This window comes from Megalops cyprinoides, chromosome 6, assembly GCF_013368585.1.
Source record: "Megalops cyprinoides isolate fMegCyp1 chromosome 6, fMegCyp1.pri, whole genome shotgun sequence".
Classification (NCBI taxonomy): domain Eukaryota; kingdom Metazoa; phylum Chordata; class Actinopteri; order Elopiformes; family Megalopidae; genus Megalops; species Megalops cyprinoides.
The window spans coordinates 23,564,118-23,582,909 of record NC_050588.1 but is presented as its reverse complement, the minus strand read 5'-3'; the positions used below and the strand labels follow the sequence as shown (position 1 = coordinate 23,582,909).

At 39.2% G+C, this 18,792-nt stretch overlaps 1 protein-coding gene across 1 annotated transcript in view; it reads right to left on the bottom strand.

Moving 5' to 3' along the window:
* Nucleotides 1-7,611, bottom strand: part of synpr (synaptoporin) — a 42,102-nt gene extending 34,491 nt beyond the window's left edge. Inside the window, exons 1-2 of the mRNA XM_036531639.1 lie at nucleotides 7,522-7,611; nucleotides 7,314-7,379 (exon numbers count right to left, since the gene is read on the bottom strand). Coding sequence (XP_036387532.1) covers nucleotides 7,314-7,379; nucleotides 7,522-7,539 — 84 coding nt within the window. The 5' untranslated portion in view covers nucleotides 7,540-7,611. The remainder of the gene's footprint in view (nucleotides 1-7,313; nucleotides 7,380-7,521) is intronic.
* Between the last annotated feature and the right edge of the window lie 11,181 nt (nucleotides 7,612-18,792).

Genomic DNA, 18,792 nt, shown 5'->3' with positions numbered 1-18,792 from the left:
GTTTACACATTGTCAACACACATATACAGTATTCAAGTCAGTCCCACTAATGTTTTGAAAAGGCACAGACAAAGCGAGTTATCAAATTCACCTCTATATTCCAGTCCCTTACAGATGGAGTCTGGGACTAAACCGAGCGCTCTGTTTCCCTTACACACCAGTCTACAATATACCTGCATAGACATCTCTGCACAGAACTCTGATTCAACTATTGGTAGACACAGAGAGATGGCCACTTTTTTTAAATTAAACTATAAACAAGAAAAAATAAACCAATCAAAACAATGCAGTGCAGATTACATTCACACCAAGGAAAGGTGAGAAAAAGACTGTGATTGTGCCACCAAGTTAGCACCTCATGCTTTTGGAAATCGTAGGGACAGAGAAGTGAATTAAATTGTATGCTACACTTGCTCAGGCTCAGAGAATCGTGAAATTATTGCCCTGATTTGCTTAGAATAACCCCACCACAGAATAATGACATAAGAAGGGTTCTATTTACATACTGAACCATGCATTAATTCTAGGCTTGTGCATGTGCAGAGATTTGTCTATGGGCAAAGCATTGAAGTAGACCATGTTTATGAACACATAAAGAAATTATCATGAATCATCTTTTGTTAAGAGCAGACAAATCCTTGTAAAGAGACCCTCATTGTACCCAGACTGTTCATTGGAAAACCATGCTGGTTAACGCTGCTGTTATAGATGCTGGCTTTCCTCTTTAATCTTCATGAGAACACTTTAAGAACAATAAGGGACATTAAGGAAACACTACATGTGATAAAGAATTAGCATAGAAAAAGAAGACAGTCATGTGAGGGTACAACACACGTGTAAGCATCAATACTGCCCTCTGTGTCTCTGAATACCCCCCCAACATATACACATACCTATCCCTCTCTCTCTCTGTCCCTGTCACTCCCTGTCACACTTTCTCTCTCTCTCTCTCTCTCTCTCACACACCTCTTCACTGTGAGTATTTTATTCTCTCTAGACTGGTATGTGAAACCTGTATGTGTGTAAATGTGTGCTGTGCGCAAAAGAGCGAGTGAGCAATGAAAAAAAAAAAACGTGGAATTTAAACAAGGCCACATGGCCCTGCACTGCGCAAAGCCACTGACGGACCGAATGTGATTAGACTGTATGTTTCCCGGGCGATAAGCCCTTCGTTCTCCAGAGGACACTTGAAATAGAAAGCGGGAAAGATTAATTTTCCCAGGAGGAGTTGCATCTCTTTTCACCAATTCCCTGGCATTCAAACGCAATAATTATCTGAAATGGCATTTCCACTTACGTAGCCTGCCCTTTCCATAAACAACCAGACTAAAGGGGGTTTCAGAGGATGGGCTACACTACATATAACCACTGTTCTAATTTCTGCTCTATACTTGTACACTACATAGTCCATTTATATTATTTAGTTTGCCCCAATGACTGATGAGCGTTTAAAAAATAAATGATTGCATCTCACTAAACTAAATGTTGGAGACTTCCTTAAAAGAACTGTCGTAATATTGTTGGCAATTACAAAAAAAAAGAAATGAACATAAACATGGGTGTCTGATCTGACCAAAGTGGCATGCTGGACCATTATAATTCTGTACTGACTTTTTTAAAATCAACATTTAACATGTTCTTTTCATATCCTTTCTTACTGTGTACTTGAGATGGATGGACTGTGCGTGATGATGGGTAATGTGTGACGTCTTTCTGTGTGACGTGTCTCCAAGTGTAAATCGGGGGGTTGGGGGTCTGTTTGATGGCCGCCCTATTGCTATATGTGGCATCTTCCCGTCTGAAACAGAACATGTTTGCAAAACATCATCCACCAAATTCTTTTTCAGGGGCACAGAAAGATAATCTCCTCTCCAAATGGGAATGTCAAGACTACTTCTCTGCTTCTGACAAGTACAAGTAATGATTTATGTTGGGGCAGGCATGCACACCCTCACTTTACATCTGAGCCACAGAAGAACATGTAGAGTGCATTCTGTGCTACACACCAAAGAAATTAGCTAGAAGCACAATGAGGTACACTCCATATGAGAGTCATCCCTTAAAGCCTTGTGTTGCCTGCATTCACAGCGACTGGCAAATCCGCTTGGCAAGTTCGCTTATTATAAACAGCAAAGGCAAAATACACACTACCTATATTTACTAGCACTAGATGTTACTTTTAGAAAACCCCAGGGTCCAAAACCACAGGCACATGGCGAATAGGTGACAAACCTGCCAGCGCAGACAAAGTCCCCTGGCAGTGAGATCTCACTCGTTAAATCATTAAGGTGACATCACTGTGACCGGCTCAAGATTATCATAAAACAAGCACCATTACAGAATGAGTGCTATGACTCACCAGCAGAGAATGAATCCCATTATAACAAAAATGGGACCAGGTTCAAATGCTCACAGCTATTGGCATCTGGGCTTATCAACATCAACGACATTAATGGCCTACTCACACACACATGCACACAAAGAAAGAAGAAGATTTGTGTGTGTGTGTGTGTGTGTGTGATTCTGAATGCCACAAAGACAAAGACCCAGGCATAATTTTTCAGTGTTTGCTATCACAGGGATTAGTCTTAAATGTTTGACTCCCAACAAACAAGGGTGACATTATAACCACAAAGCCTGGAGTAAATATTGAGTAAGCCTAGGTTACACCTCCAGTGACACCACTCCTTTTGCCCTCATAGTACCCTTGCTTCATCAGCCCTGTCCTGGGAGGTGGGGGTAGAACAGGGGCAGAGAAGGCCAAAGCATGGTCCATTAAATTCTCCTGTACCCAGCCTTCCATTTTGTTCCTCATACCCGTCACACACATGGCCCTCCTTTCTAGGATGATGAGGAGTGCTTGCCACTCCCTCTTTAGCAAACTGGGCTTAATTTAGGGCGAGAGGCTGCAGTTCTATGCGCTCGCAGGCAGAGATGACCAAGCTGGGCACGTCTCAAAGGACAGCTTCTGCATGACTTCAGAACGGAAGCTTACAGCTGTTTGGAGAATTCGCTGCTAGACGCTGACAACATGCCAGAGATGGAAATGACTGGATGTGAAGCAAATCGCAGTTGACCCATACAGTGATTGCATAAGCAGGTCATTTTCATTGTTTTAAATCAGTTTGTTAAACATAGTATGCGTCACAAAATTATGTCATACTATTAGCTGTATTTTGAAGAAACAGTCAAAATTCTGTCTCACACATGGATTGAGATACATCAAACATTCTCTAGCACTGTGCATGGCAATATAAATACACAGCACAAATGCAATTTCAACAGCAAACACTCACATCAAAACTGCAAATGTTAAAGCTCATTGTATTCAACATTTCAGACTGCGATTCCTCTGAACAGAAATGATGACGGCAGTCCTTAAGAAACGTCAAGCTCCAAACAGTCTGGCAAACCAGTCTTGACACTTTAATTAGTGGCATGCACTATTTGTACAGATGTTCCTTCTTTAGTCTGAATGAGCAACAAAACAAAGATCTTCCCATAAACTAATCTCATAATAGTTACCAGGGAGACAAGCGTCTGACACCGTCATTCATTAGGCGCTTAGAGATGGGAACTGAGCATAACCTTCTCTGAAACCGGAACATGTACGAGACTTCATTTTTCCTTACGGCTTGAGTGTGCACAAGAAAATAAGACTATAGTCTAAAGCTGGAGCACATACATTAATGGAAATTTCACATGCATGAGAGATATGGTTTCTTCAATCTCCAGTGTAAATGGTCACAGACACAAATGTCACCACCTCTGCCTGCCCCCCAATGCATTAACTGCACATTAAATGTACAAAATCAGTGATACGTTCTCTGAACCCACTAATTGCTTTCATTGTTAGCAGAGCTCCAGTGTGCGTTATGTCAAGCAGGCAAAGAAGAGGGACCAAATGTGGCTATTTCTCCTACAGCATATATTATACATCAGGCCTGCGGAAGGCTCATTTCATTGAGAAACAGTAAAAGCTAGAGACCTAAGTTCTGTAGCCTACACTTTCTATAGACATTGTGCGTTTTAATGACATCTACTTTCAAACTAATCAGCTACCTCCAGTGAATAGTGGAGGCATTAAGGCTCTGTGTGAGTGCATAAATACTACCAGCACAGTGCTACTGCTTCTCTTTTGAATGTTTTTATTTTTAAGCTTTGGTTTCTACACATCTAGATTAAATAATATGTGTGAACTTTAGATATAATTTAATGTCTGCTTTTTAAATACCTTCACTGAAGTCTGTGAGAACAAAGAGGGCACACATTGATTTTTAAAGACACCAATCCATGTCTAGAGCACCAAGATTGCCAGGTCTCTCAGACTCAGATGACCATGATCATTTCAGACCCATGCAAACATTAGATAATTGTCAGCTGCTGTCTACTACCAAGTTAAAGTTTGAATGACATCTCTGTGTGACTAAAGATCAATTACAGTTACCTAATTGCTTGGTATATCCAATTACCTCATATTGAGAACATTTTTCCACATTATTCACAAAAATCCAGGTGAAAATTCAAGTCAAGAGACTTAATCAAGGGGGCAACAACACTGCAATACCTATGAATCAGAGAAAGTTGTAGATGCTACAATTCTTTTATATCAACTCTCCCTACCTGACCCTACTGCAGATTTCCTGTATGCAAAAGTCACTATGTCCACTGCCGAAGTCCACTTCCTTCCTCACTGCTCCACATGGCAGCTTCATACAGAGGGAGTGTACATGCAGGCCTACAATGAAGTGTGTACAAGGTTCCACTATGGTAGTGGCCTTCACTTCTAAAGTGCACCTGGGGTATCAAAAAATATCAGTAGTTCACCATACTAATATTTTACACATCTACTGTTATTTTGCATGTGTCTATCCAGAAGTTTAAAAAAAATATATAAGCACAAGAAGACTAAATCCAAGGAATATGTTTGGTTGGATGCACCAAACTCGAACCAAAAAGATGGCATTTATATTCATTCAAGCATGCTGTATGTCCATCAAAATCCTTTCCATGTGCTTTTTCACAGAAAAAGCCAGGCACCCTTCCCAGGGTTTGTGCAGTTATAAAGGGGGTATTAAAACAAACCAGAACCAGGGGCACAAAATTGGTGCATATCAAAGTCAGATGAGTTTTGGCATCCAGTTTCTTATTGCTGGTCAAATTCCTGCATTTGCAAATTTAATAATAATTTAGCTGTGCCCAATGGCAGAATATCTAAGTGTTCGAAGAGTATTGCTGTGCCCAAAGATTGGATGTGCTAGCAGTGTTTTTTTTTTTTTTTTTTGCTGTGCAGTCACTATTGGGAAAAAATCTTAAGAATTTATGTTAAACCCCAATTCATTTGTCTGACTGCTCTCATTATGTTCATGGTTGTCATTATCTGCATGGCATTCTTAAGTCTTTCAGGGTACTTAAAGCTCATTTGCTCAGTAACATGCTTCTTGTCCCACAATCCATAGAGTGTGTATGCATGTAAACGTGCATTAGTCATTAGAACCCTTACTCAGAAGGTGCCATGAATAAATCTATTTACCATATATTCCATATTCCGATAACAACCATTGGAATATGCCTAAATAAAAAAATCAGCATGTAAAATCATATACCTGTGACAGTACTTGCTTGTATAAGCAGCATGAAAAATAATGTAGTTCTGGGCCCCTATGAATAATTTTCGTGACATGCAGTGAACTCGCATTCAGGGTTGTTCCTCAGATCCTCTGCCACTGTTTGTCCCCTGACCCACAAATATCATGGTGCATAACAATCACAAAAATGAGCCATGGAGCTGCTCCTCCTCTCCTATTACTGAAACCTGACTGTCTGCTGTTACATTTCAGGAGGACCGTTTTTCCGTAGTTATGGACAGAGTGGATGTGCACTGCAAACCATAAGCCATTATCCACCAATGACACAAACACACAAGCAACACCAACCCCTCTATATAGCTATACAACCCACAAACATATACAGTACACCAAACCTTCTATTCAGTGACGCAACCTACAGCACACCAACCACTCGATGCAGCTATGATCAGAAATAATAAAATCTAGCTATGCAATCCATATAAACAGACATTCTCCATGCTAAACATGCACAAATACACAGTATCCCAGTACCCCCCAGAACAATCAACTAACACAGCATACCAGCAAATTTACCCTACTGCACAACCCCAAAACATACATGGATCACTCCCAACGCTGCACAATCTCCACAAAAACAATACACCAGCTCCTCTATTCAGCTACACAGTCCTTAACACATTGACCCTGAGTATGGCTCCCGACTGCAGAATCAATCCAAACTGACCACAAAGCAGACTGCACAGCATGTGTGCAGGCTCATAGACTGACCCTATACACATTTGATCTGAGTGTGTTCCCTTAAATGGCAGTATTGTATTTACAAGTGCTGATATTTACATCCTGAAGCTTTGTCTCTCTGGGAAAACAACCAAGTTAAAATAGGCTAAAAGGGGCGGGACGCTGGTGTCACAGTTAAAATGGACATTACATCATTCAATTTGACATACATATTGGAACATTAATACATCTAATGTATCTACAATATTTAGTCTGTATTATGTCCCGTATATATGTATTCAGCCCTGTGACTGACGTGTAAAATGATTTCAGTTATTAACTGCAAGTCAGGAATCATAATCCTCTAGACTGAGATTGCATTTATTACTCGAATATCGAACATATTTTACATTTGTAACTGCTGTCATTTGGACACGTAGAGGAAGAACAATAAACCTTTGTAGAGAAAGGAGCATAAATCTGAATAAATCTGCAATGTCTTTAAGTTAACCATGGATATGAATAGCTTCAATTAAGATCGTGGCATTTCATTACATAAACTTGAGCCATTTGGGCAAGGTAAAACGGATTGCTCACGCACTGGTTGATCAAGCAATGGGACGCTTTTTGAAACAAGGACATTGGAGCAAAACGACTCATGGAATACCAATATGTCACCATGCATTTCTGTTTTAAAAATATGCAAACAATATGCACACATGCTCCGATTATACTGTAATATTTAAAAACAACGCTGAGACGGAAAAGCTATATGGTCAAAACATCAAAGGCATAACCATTATTGCAGCGCGCGCGAGTTCAACGTTAAGAACTGTGAGTGAAACAGAGAAGGATGTCAAGGATATATTTTGTCAATCATTCGAAAAAACAAAAAACAAGTCATATTTTTCTATCCTGTGAACTGACAACACCACTTCATGAAGTTTGCCTTTGGTGGTCCAAAACAAAACAAGAAAACGTGTTCCTTCAAAACACTGAACTCACCCATTCCAGAACGCGTATAAATCCAAGGGGTAATTTAAGCACTCCAAACGTTCCAACTGACACGACCTACAAGTAAAATGAAGAATACAATTTTTATGATGGACATGTTTACTTCATTTGAATATTTTCATTACAGTTTTAAGATATTCGAAGAAACCCATTTTACAAAATAGAAGACAATGAAATTGCATCTTGCCATTATGCCTACCTGGTTAGCGGTATCCATTTTGCAGCAATTAGTCAATTTCTTGATGCTGAGCAATGTATGGAGTAAACACTTCTACAACGCTAACCTATCCAATTGATGTGCCCGTGTCTCGCTCTAGAGTGGGGACTCGGCTCTAATTACTACTCCATACGGAAACAGCCGAACGCCTGCGGCTTGGTGAAAAATAAAAAGCACCACGGAGACAGACTGGGATTGGCTTTCCGAAAATGAACGATAATTTTAGCATTTTGCTATTGGATAATATCAATATCAGTGTGCAATTTCTTGCTATGGGGTGTAAACAGAAACATTTGTTCTACACGTTGGTATCGGTCGCCGGGGCTTGCAGAGAAATACCCAAAGGCAAATCCGAGAGGCAGAAAACAGGAGTCAGCTCTTCAGAATTGCGCTCATTGACTTCCATAGCAATTTGTATTCTAGAACAGCAATCTAAACCAAATCTTTGGCCTGATTTCGGCCACAAGGTAAAAATAGCAAGGAATCAGTGTGTTCATTGTATTCATGAAAACAAAGGAAATAGAAACTGACGTTTATAATGTGTGCATCAGATTGGCAGTTGTAATTTTGTAGGTTCCAGATGCGTTCCATCATGCAGATAACCGTTTCAAGTTACAAGGTAAATAAGTTTTCAGAATGTTTTGATCGCGCGCGTTAAAGCAAGATGGCTAGGTGCACGTGCTTTACAAGGTTTGTTATGTGACAGATAACCTTTGTTATATGACAGATATTGAACGTTTTAGCACACCTGTTTAGTTAGAATACACATTGCAGATTTGTGCCTAGTTCGTGGAAAATTTTCTTTTGAATGTACCATTCTGACTATCTTAAGGTTGACAACAACTAAATAGCCTATTATGTGCACTCATGTGTGAATGAAGCATAGTAAAACCTCGCGTACGTCTGAAGCATTACGTAATAGTGACTCGCTTCCCCTTTGGACATTACACGAGCTAGCGGACAAAGGCAAATTGGCCATTGTCGTTTCCGTGGAATGCTTATTTTTAATGACCCCTCCTCATTTTTCTCATTTATTGTATTGCAATTTAAATGTATAAATATTTTGTGACAACATAATTGCAAATGTAGATATATACGTAGATATTATACAGTTAGTCTTCACTTTTACTACCTGAATTATTTTAAAATTTTCATAGCCTGTAAATTTGTCATATAAAGTCGTAGCAACAAAGTGAAAGTGTGTACAATGACAAACGAAGACATTAATCTTGCCACGCACCATTTCCCACACTGTAGTGTAGCAGACTAAGATGATTGTGAAGGAAGAGGGTTTTGTGAGTGTCCCTAGAAAAGAGTCTGAGTGCCAATGAGGCAGCCCTATGTTGGATTCATGAAAGGAGTTTAGAGGGCCTACTTACGGTAAATGGAGAGGCAATGGGACCTCATTAATTTAGATTATTATATATATTATATATATATATATATATATATATATATATATATATATATATATATATAATAATTTAGATTATATAGATTATATAGATTATATAGATTTAGATTATATATATATTATTCATTTATGGAGGTACTGTTGTGTCAAATGTTTTTACTTTCTGCCTTCAGCCAAGCCACCCAATAGTGCTATGCTGTGTGGCACTGTCTTGGATAACAGACCTCCTGGTACAATCTCGTTGCTGCTGAAGTGGTGTTGATGGGCCAGAAGGGGGCAGTCTTTCTCCAGGACTAAGTATGCACAATAATGCGCAACTGTAGTATTTGGGGACACTGTGCTGCAGGAGACGCCATCTTTTGGTTGACATGTTAAACAAAGGTCCTGAATACTGTCGTCATTAAAGATGCCATGTCCTGGCTAAACTCCCAGTTTCCTTCTCCATCTCAAACACTGTGAGGTCTTTGGAATGTTGTGACAGGCAGCAACTTTCAAATGGCAAAATAGAACAGAAGATAATGCATATACTATATTATATATATATATATATATATATATATATATATATATATATATATATATATATATATATATATTTCAAATGGAAGATAATGCATGTAGAATGCATGAATGCATGAATTTAACAGAATAAAATATAATACATATATTTGTGTGTGTGCATGTGTTTCTGTATCCACTATACTGCAATGCTGAAACAGCTTCAAGCTAATGCCTAGCTTGTGCTGGGGAAGTTCACAGCCTAACATAAGGCTGAGGGACATCCCATCACAGACTCCCATTGAATGCACCACAAAATCGCCCCATGCCGGAGTTAACCACAGGCAAGAGCACAGCATGGAGTCTTAATAATCATGGTGAGCAACCACTAAAAACATGAGTCACAGAAGCCTAAATGTTATGTAATGTAAAGGAGAGAGCAGGATTCCATAAATCAGACTTGAAAAATGATAAATAATTTCATATGTGTTACATTAAACATTTCACCTGTGGCTGATCTTACAAAGCATGTTAAAGCTATACTGTCATTATTGGGCTATTGCTGTTCCTAGCCAGTCCAGTGGAGGTTAAGCAATTTGTCATCTAATTAGTCAGACGAAACACGACAAAGTGAGTTGGACTGTAAATTCTCTTCAGGCTAAATAATTGCTAGCAAGGGAAGCATCCTGAGTCTGCTAAAGTGATGACAATTTGAATACAAATAAGTGAAAACTAGGCTGACAGCAAGGCTAATTTTATATCTCTTCTCACCCCCATCCCCCATCCTGCCTTGAATTCTCTGTCCCAATCAAGCCAGCGATTAGAAAACTGTGAGATCTGATCAGCAAATCTTCTCATCACATGAAATCAGAAAGACTAAAGACTAAAAGAGGAGCGGTGCATGCATAATGCATGAGTTTATCAGGATGTGCTCTTTCATGATCTCTGTGGCAAAATTGACTCCCCTGTCATTTAACACATTGTTTCATTTGGCATGTGCTAATACCAAATAGCAGGGCAGCAGTGTAGTGTAGTGGTAAGCAGCAGAGCAGCAATGTGGTGTAAAAAGGAGCTGGCTAGCAGTGTGGTGTAACTGTAAGGAGCAGGCAAGCAGTGTTTTGTAGTGGTAAAGAGCAGGGAAGCAGTATCATGTAGCAGAAAGGAGGAGGACTTGAACCCCAAAGGGTTCAGATTCCCAGCTGAGATTAGACACTAGTGTTCTACGTTTGAGCGAGTTCCTAATCCTTAAGTGTGTCTGTTAGTATACTGCTATTCAAATTGATGAGTAACATAAATTAATGTATGAGTCACTTTGGAAAAGGGTTTCAGCTAAACAAATAATGTCAAGACATGTCTGCTAGGCAAGTATATAATATGGTCAAAAGCTAAATCTAAAACTGTCGTCCCTAAGGGAGACCTTTTTGGATTTTCCACCATATTGGCAGTGATAAGGGCCTAGGTTTGCTATAATATGTTTACGCTTCACTCACTTTGTTGGGGGTAGAGGGACTGAAAATGTGTGTGTTGGTGCAATTCCTTTTTAATGAATGGGGAGAAAAATGTTCAATATATAAGAGGAAAGTGGCTTCTTGTTTACCATCCCTTCAGCCTCTCTCTCTCTCTCTCTCTCTCTCTCTCTCTCTCTCTCTCTCTCTCTCTCTCTCTCAACAAGTGTCCACATCTGAAGGAAGTGCTTGATACAGACTGTCTCGGTCCATGATTGCAGCTAAAGTTCACACGCAGCTGAGGATGAGAGATTCACCGCACCGGCACACTGTGATCTCGAACAGACAGACAGCTCACAGTCGTGCCTGCAGGCCTGCTGGCATACTCAACCACTCAAAGACACTGACACACAGAGGGGGATGGGTCAAAGGTCATGTCACATAATGTACGTGTTACCTCCAGGTGTTGTTATTTTCACAGACTGGGGAGTCAAAAAAGACCCTACATCGGGGTGTTATTGTGGATATTGTTGCTATTATTAGAAGGCCTTGAGGAGCGAAGGTTTTTTCTTTATTACTCATGATATATACTGTATTTTGAAAGATAATATATAATGAAAAATGTATTGAAGGATTTATTTATGTAGTACTTTCAGTTTAATTAGATAGCTGAAGTTGAACTGCCATACTGTTTAGACATTCTTTCAGATCATCCTTAGAACACAAGTACATCTGTCAATCATTCTCTGTGCAGTGATAACCATTGGGAGTCCGGTGGGCCTATTCTCAAGGCAAACTAGTCCTTTACCCCTTGGAAATACCAAGGAAGCCTGTGTTCCCTGATAAGGTCATCTCTACCCCTTTCACCAGCATTGCCACCCTTTGTGTGTGTGTGTGTGTGTGTGTGTGTGTGCAACAAGCACCTGCAGGGATCTCAGCTGCAGCCAATCTCCACTCAGAGCCTGCTTTCCTCTTCACAGATCAAATTCCCAAACATCAAGTAGGAGACATGAAAATCCACATGCTCATGCTGTATATTTAGCCACCACTTGCCAATGTGCAGCCTAAACCAGAAAGTGCAGAAAGATCACTTTCCCATGTTACTTATTCTTGTGATTTAGCTACAACCCACTATCATCTCTTCCCCAGTCTGAAGTTTCATTTTTGTGGCTAGATACATTGTATTGTTATGACACAACAAAGAGCCGTAAAAGACCATGTGCTATCTGACTGAGTGTTCATTTATTTCTGAGTGTCAGTGTATGTACAGTATGAGTTTGTGTCGGCATGCTTGCGTGTTAGTTAGTGTGAGCATTTGTGTTTGTGTATTGTGTATGTATGTATGAGTGGATGTGTACATACAGTATGTGTATGTGTGAGTGTGTATATGTACAGTATGAGTGTGTGCCTGTGTGTGAGCATTGACATGAGTATGCGCGTGTTCAGTCAAGTTAGACACAGACGCGATGGATGGGAAGAAGCCCCTTGGGCGTTCACCATTCCGTGTCCGTCAGGCGCACTGGCAGGTGTCCAAAAGGATCACTGTGACAGAAATGCAGACACACAGCGGCAAAGTCGGCCCTCAAAATGCACCTGGGTTCAGCGCTCTCAGGCACATGGAGGAGAAGGAGCTCCATTTCATAACAGAAGCATAGCTTTGCTGATCATTAAAATTAGGCTTCATAATGAGCAGGCCTTGCTTCCAAATACAATCAGAGCAGCACTGAAGGTTGTAACATTTACTGCGTTTGATACATGGATATTGAAACAGTGATCAGACCAAGGAGGAGTGGCATGTGGCTAGTATCCTGCACGTCACTGTAGGGAGGCTAGGGGAACCTTCATGAAGAGACTAAAATAAAGAACAGTAGTAACTAGGGTGTCTGTTTAGAATGTGGCTATGTAAATTTATTATTCAACAGAATGCCTTGTTTGGGGGGTACAGAGGTAAGCTGGAGACCTAAATCTCAGTGTAACAGTATTTGAAAAAGAGTAATATTTCTGGATTTACAGGACATGAGAGTGTAAACACTGCTCTGAATTGCAATGTTTATGCCTGATGATGGCAACTCAGCAATGTCAAGAAGCTGGACATCGCATGTTTTTAACAAATCAAAGAAATTCTTGGAACATGACTGTAAATTGCATCTTCATGTCTTTCATTGGCTGTCAGATTATGTACTCAGGCTGTATAAATTAGCAAGCACAAAAGTAGTCATTAACATCAAACATAATGCAATCTGATCAGAGTGTCTTTGTTGTGCCATAATGTATGAAACGGCATGTGTTATCCAATGTCTTTGAAGAGGATCCTAGGGGCTGATTCCACATCCAAATAAACAGAATGCCATAGCGTCACCCTAGTGTGATCTGTTAATTTTGATCTATCAGATGTACAATGGAATGTTCTTTTGTGCAAGGTCACTATAGATTGGGTTTCCATTAGAAGCGACGCAGTCATTTTAAAAAATGTCATGCTTATAATCAACACTCATATAGGCGTGACATTACACTGACGTCACACACTTGGCACTCAATCAGTAATTAATGTTGTTGAAACTTATTGCACAATGAAATTGTAATTAATTGACCATTTCAGGTCTTTGGCAGAACCCATGTTCTTGGGGTAATTCTGTTACACGGTAATTGCGCTTCCGTTGCTATAGTTACCGCAATTCTCTGATTCAATTATCTAATCTTCCGGAGCAAACGCGGGACGCGCATGACTCCAATCATCCGTGCGGTAAACAAGGCTCCCGTGAAAGAGGGGGACGGGGTCTTTACTTACAACTGGGTGGGTACTCATGGTAAACAGCAGAGCGGAAGCACGCTGTTGCGTGGTGCAGTGTAGTGTGAGCGAATCCAGTCCGTTTCGTTTTCGTCACACGCTCCTGTGGGGTGAGAGACCTGAACGGTCATTTGTCCCATGCAGTGACCAGTCAGTCAACCACAGCACGTAGTAGCGCACCTGAATCCTCCTACACCTCACAGGTAAAGCAGATCGAGCTGAAGGACACTGCATGAAACACCTGCAGGAATATGCATGTAGGCGGTATTGGCCCTTACACGTGATAGAGGATTTAGAGTGGGAGGAAAAAAAACAAACTGTTTTTCTTTTCCTCAAGGTTATCTCGAGGCAGATCGTACGATATCAAATGAGGCAATATAGTTATTGTAGTTTCAGTTATGTTTTTTCCACTTAAGTTCAAATTTTATCTTGTGTCTTTTGTCTTGTGATCAAACCTGTGTTTTCTCTCTCGACTCCTTTTAAAAGGTCATTTTTGCCTTGAGACTATCGTACTACTTTAAATGTTTAGTATCTGAGATGTTGACTGTACCATAGATACAAATTCATCAGTAAAACAGTCCTACTGTTCAGGCCTGACTAACAAAATAATTGTTCATGTAGTAGTCATTTGTAATGACCTCTGGCTGTACAGTCCTGATTTTCTCTTCAGAAATAATCTCAATTGCATCGTAGAAGATGCAGAACCAATGTTATCATGACGTCTTATTCAATTATTAATTTCATATTACATGAAGTAATTTGTTCATTTATAATACATGCACATATTTGAGATCTGAGACTGATATTGAGCAAAATCAGTAAACTGCAAAAATCAAATATTTTGCATGTTTCTAGCAATTTAAAATGTAATTGAAAATAGAAAATAAACAAACAAGACCTATATGTTGTTAATATTTTTGTTGTCGTTGCTTTACTATGGTATGGAACCCCATTCACATACTTCTTTTGTCACATTCTCTGTCAAACGCTTACATAAATATTTTGTGGCCCAGTGTGCTTTTATAGCCACTAGGTGGCAGTTGAATGTTGCACAGAGCTCAACAAGGGTAACCTTGACAAACCCTTCAAAACAGTCCTGTTGTTACTGCCACGTGTGATAAGGCTGACTTTCAAATTGAGCTTTTTAAAGGGCTTTGTCAGAATAAATTAGTTCTTAGAATCATAAGAAATCATCACAATTAACCTTTAGAATCATACAAAACTGATCAAATTAGTCTTAATATGGAACTGTTTACAAAGAATTCTCAAAGAAACAGTGTGAGTTATAGCAGATGAAAGAAGGAGTAGTGATATTGTATGAGCAGAGAATTTGCCACCTAGAGGGACAAAGACAGCATTGACACGTCTCCTGATACATGCTGTAATGTGCATAGAGCTGTTCTGCACGAAGTTCTGCAAGTTCCTTCACCTGCTGTGTTCTCGTTCTCTCCAAGTATCTGGATGTTAACAATAAGCTGGACAAACGGCTCATAGACACAATCTTTTTAAAACACTGTATATCTGTGAATATGTCATTGTATGTTTATTGTTTTGTGTGTGCTTAATTTCACGGAATGACTATTAGAACTAGCCAGTACATAAGGGAAAAGTTGTACCAACAGACAGTGTATTGAAAATCTGTTTGCCCGTATTTGAGTCTTTATTTTATAAACACACTCACTGAAGCAATTTTCACAATCACGTTGAAGCTGCTGCCACAGTGTTGAGTGACATGTTGGAAGATGATTTCACAATATCAAGATTTAGTAGGAAGAGCAAGGAGGTTTCAAATGGCGAAGATAATGTGAAACCATGGGAGGACCATCAGCATTATGCTTTTCCTTTTAAACTTCTTTCATGTGGCAGAATTACGTGCCATCCCATAACTTATGTGTCTGAAATAAAGCAGTCAGCTGAGCTCTCAAAGAACTGCCTGTACAACTGGCAAATTTCCCAGAGCACAGGCAGAATTTGGAATGCATGTAGCGTCAGCATACAGCTGGGGTTTTGACAGCTGGTGCAAATTAAAAAAATGAGTCAAATATATTCAGATATGTGAGCACAAATTCATTTTTCCTAATGAGAGCTCAATTTTCTCATTTTCTCATTTTCAAGGTTTTGATTTTTTTTCTAAGGTCTATGAATGTGTCTTATAAATGAGATTATGAAACATACAATGCCTGCAGCGTCATGGAATTTTGCCTGTTCTCTGCTGAAAAGTGAGAATCTAACAAAGAGGAGCTCTATAATGTAATCATATGCATTTATTGGCCTGGTAACCAGAACCTTCCATCCACATTTTGCTGAAGCTTTTTAAATTAATTATATTGCACTTCGACATTTGGAAAAAGGTCATCACGACTTTCCTTTTGTTTTCTATCTCTACAGTACAGTCATGAAATAATTTAAAGTATGATGTAACACAGATTAGTTTTATAACCCTCTATGCAACACCATTCCTGTATTCAAACAGACCAAATGAAATGCAGTTGCTGTCATGGTACTGAGGAATCTCATTTTAGACTGATTATTAATTGTACTTCAAAGACACACTGGTCATGTAGTGATTTGCACATTTTGTGCCACCAGGTTCATATTATGCAGGTTTATATTATGATATTGTGATGGTTATTTACAAACCTGCTTAATCTGCCATAAACACATGAGGGTTCCATCATGTGATAAAGTCAGATTCTTTATAATACAAGCTACCTGACTTGATACTTTCTACAGCAGCCTCTGTGCCTATAACTGTCTCAACTGATCAAAAAAATTGACTTCATTTATTTTCCCACAATGTACGCAAAAGGCCTGTCATTGAATATGTTTGTCTTACCGGTTACTCATGTAATTCAAAGCTGTGAATGCAAAATTGCAGGCTATAAATCATTAGATCCACCTTAACCAACTTTGGAATTGTTGGCCACTGGCTATCATTGAGAATGGGCAGCATTAATTGGTTCTTTATTACGCACGTGATTCCAATGTTATCTACAGCATAAAAACAGGCGTGTGAAGGTGAAGGGAGGATCCATTTTGAAGGAGCTGCAGTGCAAGGCTGTGGTTCAGGACTTGACTCTCATCTGTGTATTTAAAATGTCTGCCAGTCATGTGAAGTCTTTTTTAATACAATAATTTTTAGAGTAAATAATATTTGTGTAATATTGTAGACCTAACACCTTTTAAAAATGCATGGAGCATTGACCATCTACTTCACACACTGAAACTCTTTAAATCATCACATTAAATACAGATTAGAAATCCTTACCTACACTAGCAAAGAAGGTGAACCATGAGTTCTTCCTGCTGATTAACTGTGTCTCAAAGAGCTAAATGTTAAATTCTGTTGTAGTAAACACAGTTCTTTAAATAATGTGTACTTTGTCAGGTCTACTGTAGTAGGTTTAAATGCTTATAATAAATGACAGCTTCAAAATGTTGGTCAAGGATGTATTTTCCTGCTTTATGTTTTTCTACAACTAACCCTTGGGCAATTTGCGCATCCTCACTGAACAACTTCATTTCTCAAGCAAAATGTAATGACTCACTATGGCAGAGAAATTGTGAAGGAAACTGGGACATCACATTTCCACTCCACGGTCCATTGTTAAACCAATCAGCACATGTCTTTAAACCACAAAGGAACAGAAATGATTAAGCACTGAAACAAAGGGCCATCTTTTGGAAGTATGTCTGCAGAATGCCATTAGCCCTCCATTCATTCTGTCACAGTAATACAGCAGAAATAATCAGGATTAAAATTAGCATGCAGAAAAACAACACTGTTAAAGTGAATAAACTCAATCAGCAATCACACAGTGACTTACTCCAGCTCGTCAGGCTCATGAAACTGTCGCACACACTGAAAACATGGTGTAAAAATAACCACTTTGACTGACCTCTCTTTAGCACAGGGTCTCTGGTATAAATCCATCTTTAAAGGATTTGGGTGTCTTGTCCTTCTGTCTGGCTGATCTGAAATATAGAGGTGTAATATTAAAGTCTTTGTTCACCAGAAAAGGTTGGGAATAGCTGTTTTTTCACCAACATTTTAATGAAAAATGAAGTCTACTACAAGAGCCAGTGAAAAGCCATTGTAGTGCATGTTTAAGGTTTGAGGTGTGGCATTAGTGGATGGACCTGTTTTGACAGAACTCCTTTTGAAATGTACCCTCAGATGTTCAGTCCTGACCAACACATGGTAGCAATTTACCCAGAGCAGCCTTTTTTCAGCAGTTATTGCAACATTTCAGCATTGAGACCCTTTCTATAGGCATCAGAAAATTCGACACCATGACAACAGGCTTATTCCATAGGTTGCTAAGCAACTAATCCCATCTGTAAAGAATGGGCCTGTGTATTATGACAATGTTGGCCATTATCAGCCCCTTACTTCTTAAAAGACATTCACTTCACTGAACCATTTGCTGCCATTTAACAAGGAGTATTAAAATGTTGTTACATAAAAGCACTAATATGCTTTGCACATTGCTAATCATTGTCTGACAATTCCCATCAAGGCACACACTGAGATCCTTGTTGTCAGATTTGCTGGATATAGTAAAGTTTTTGAAAGGTCACCAGGTATTTCTGACCCTCTAAACTGCAAGTTCTTCTTGAGGTTTTTTTTATTTAAATTTAATATCTTCACTTGCCCTTTATTTTATGTTCATATAATACAATGGTTTATTGTTTTGATGATGTCATTGCAATATGGATAAAGGCTTTAATACTGTCACTTCAAGCAGACATAAGAAGATTCAACACTCAACATTTACTCAATACTGAATGACAAATGTGCCAATTTCTATCAAATCTTGTTTCCAGACATAGAGTGAAATTAAAATTGTACATGACCATCTTTCAAATTAATAACTGCATTACATCACATAAAAAACTGAAAATGCGGTGCTGTGTAGCACAATACAGCCACAATTCCTTTGTAATCAGCCCGATTTTTCAGTTTTGCGGTCAGTAAGGACACAATAGCTCACGTTTGGTTGCAGGGAAAGCTGTATTGATTATAAACTCAGGTCTACCAAAAGGTCACATTCCAGCTGATCCTTTTAGCCATCATGTTCACCTCATTTGTGTCTCTGTACTCTGAT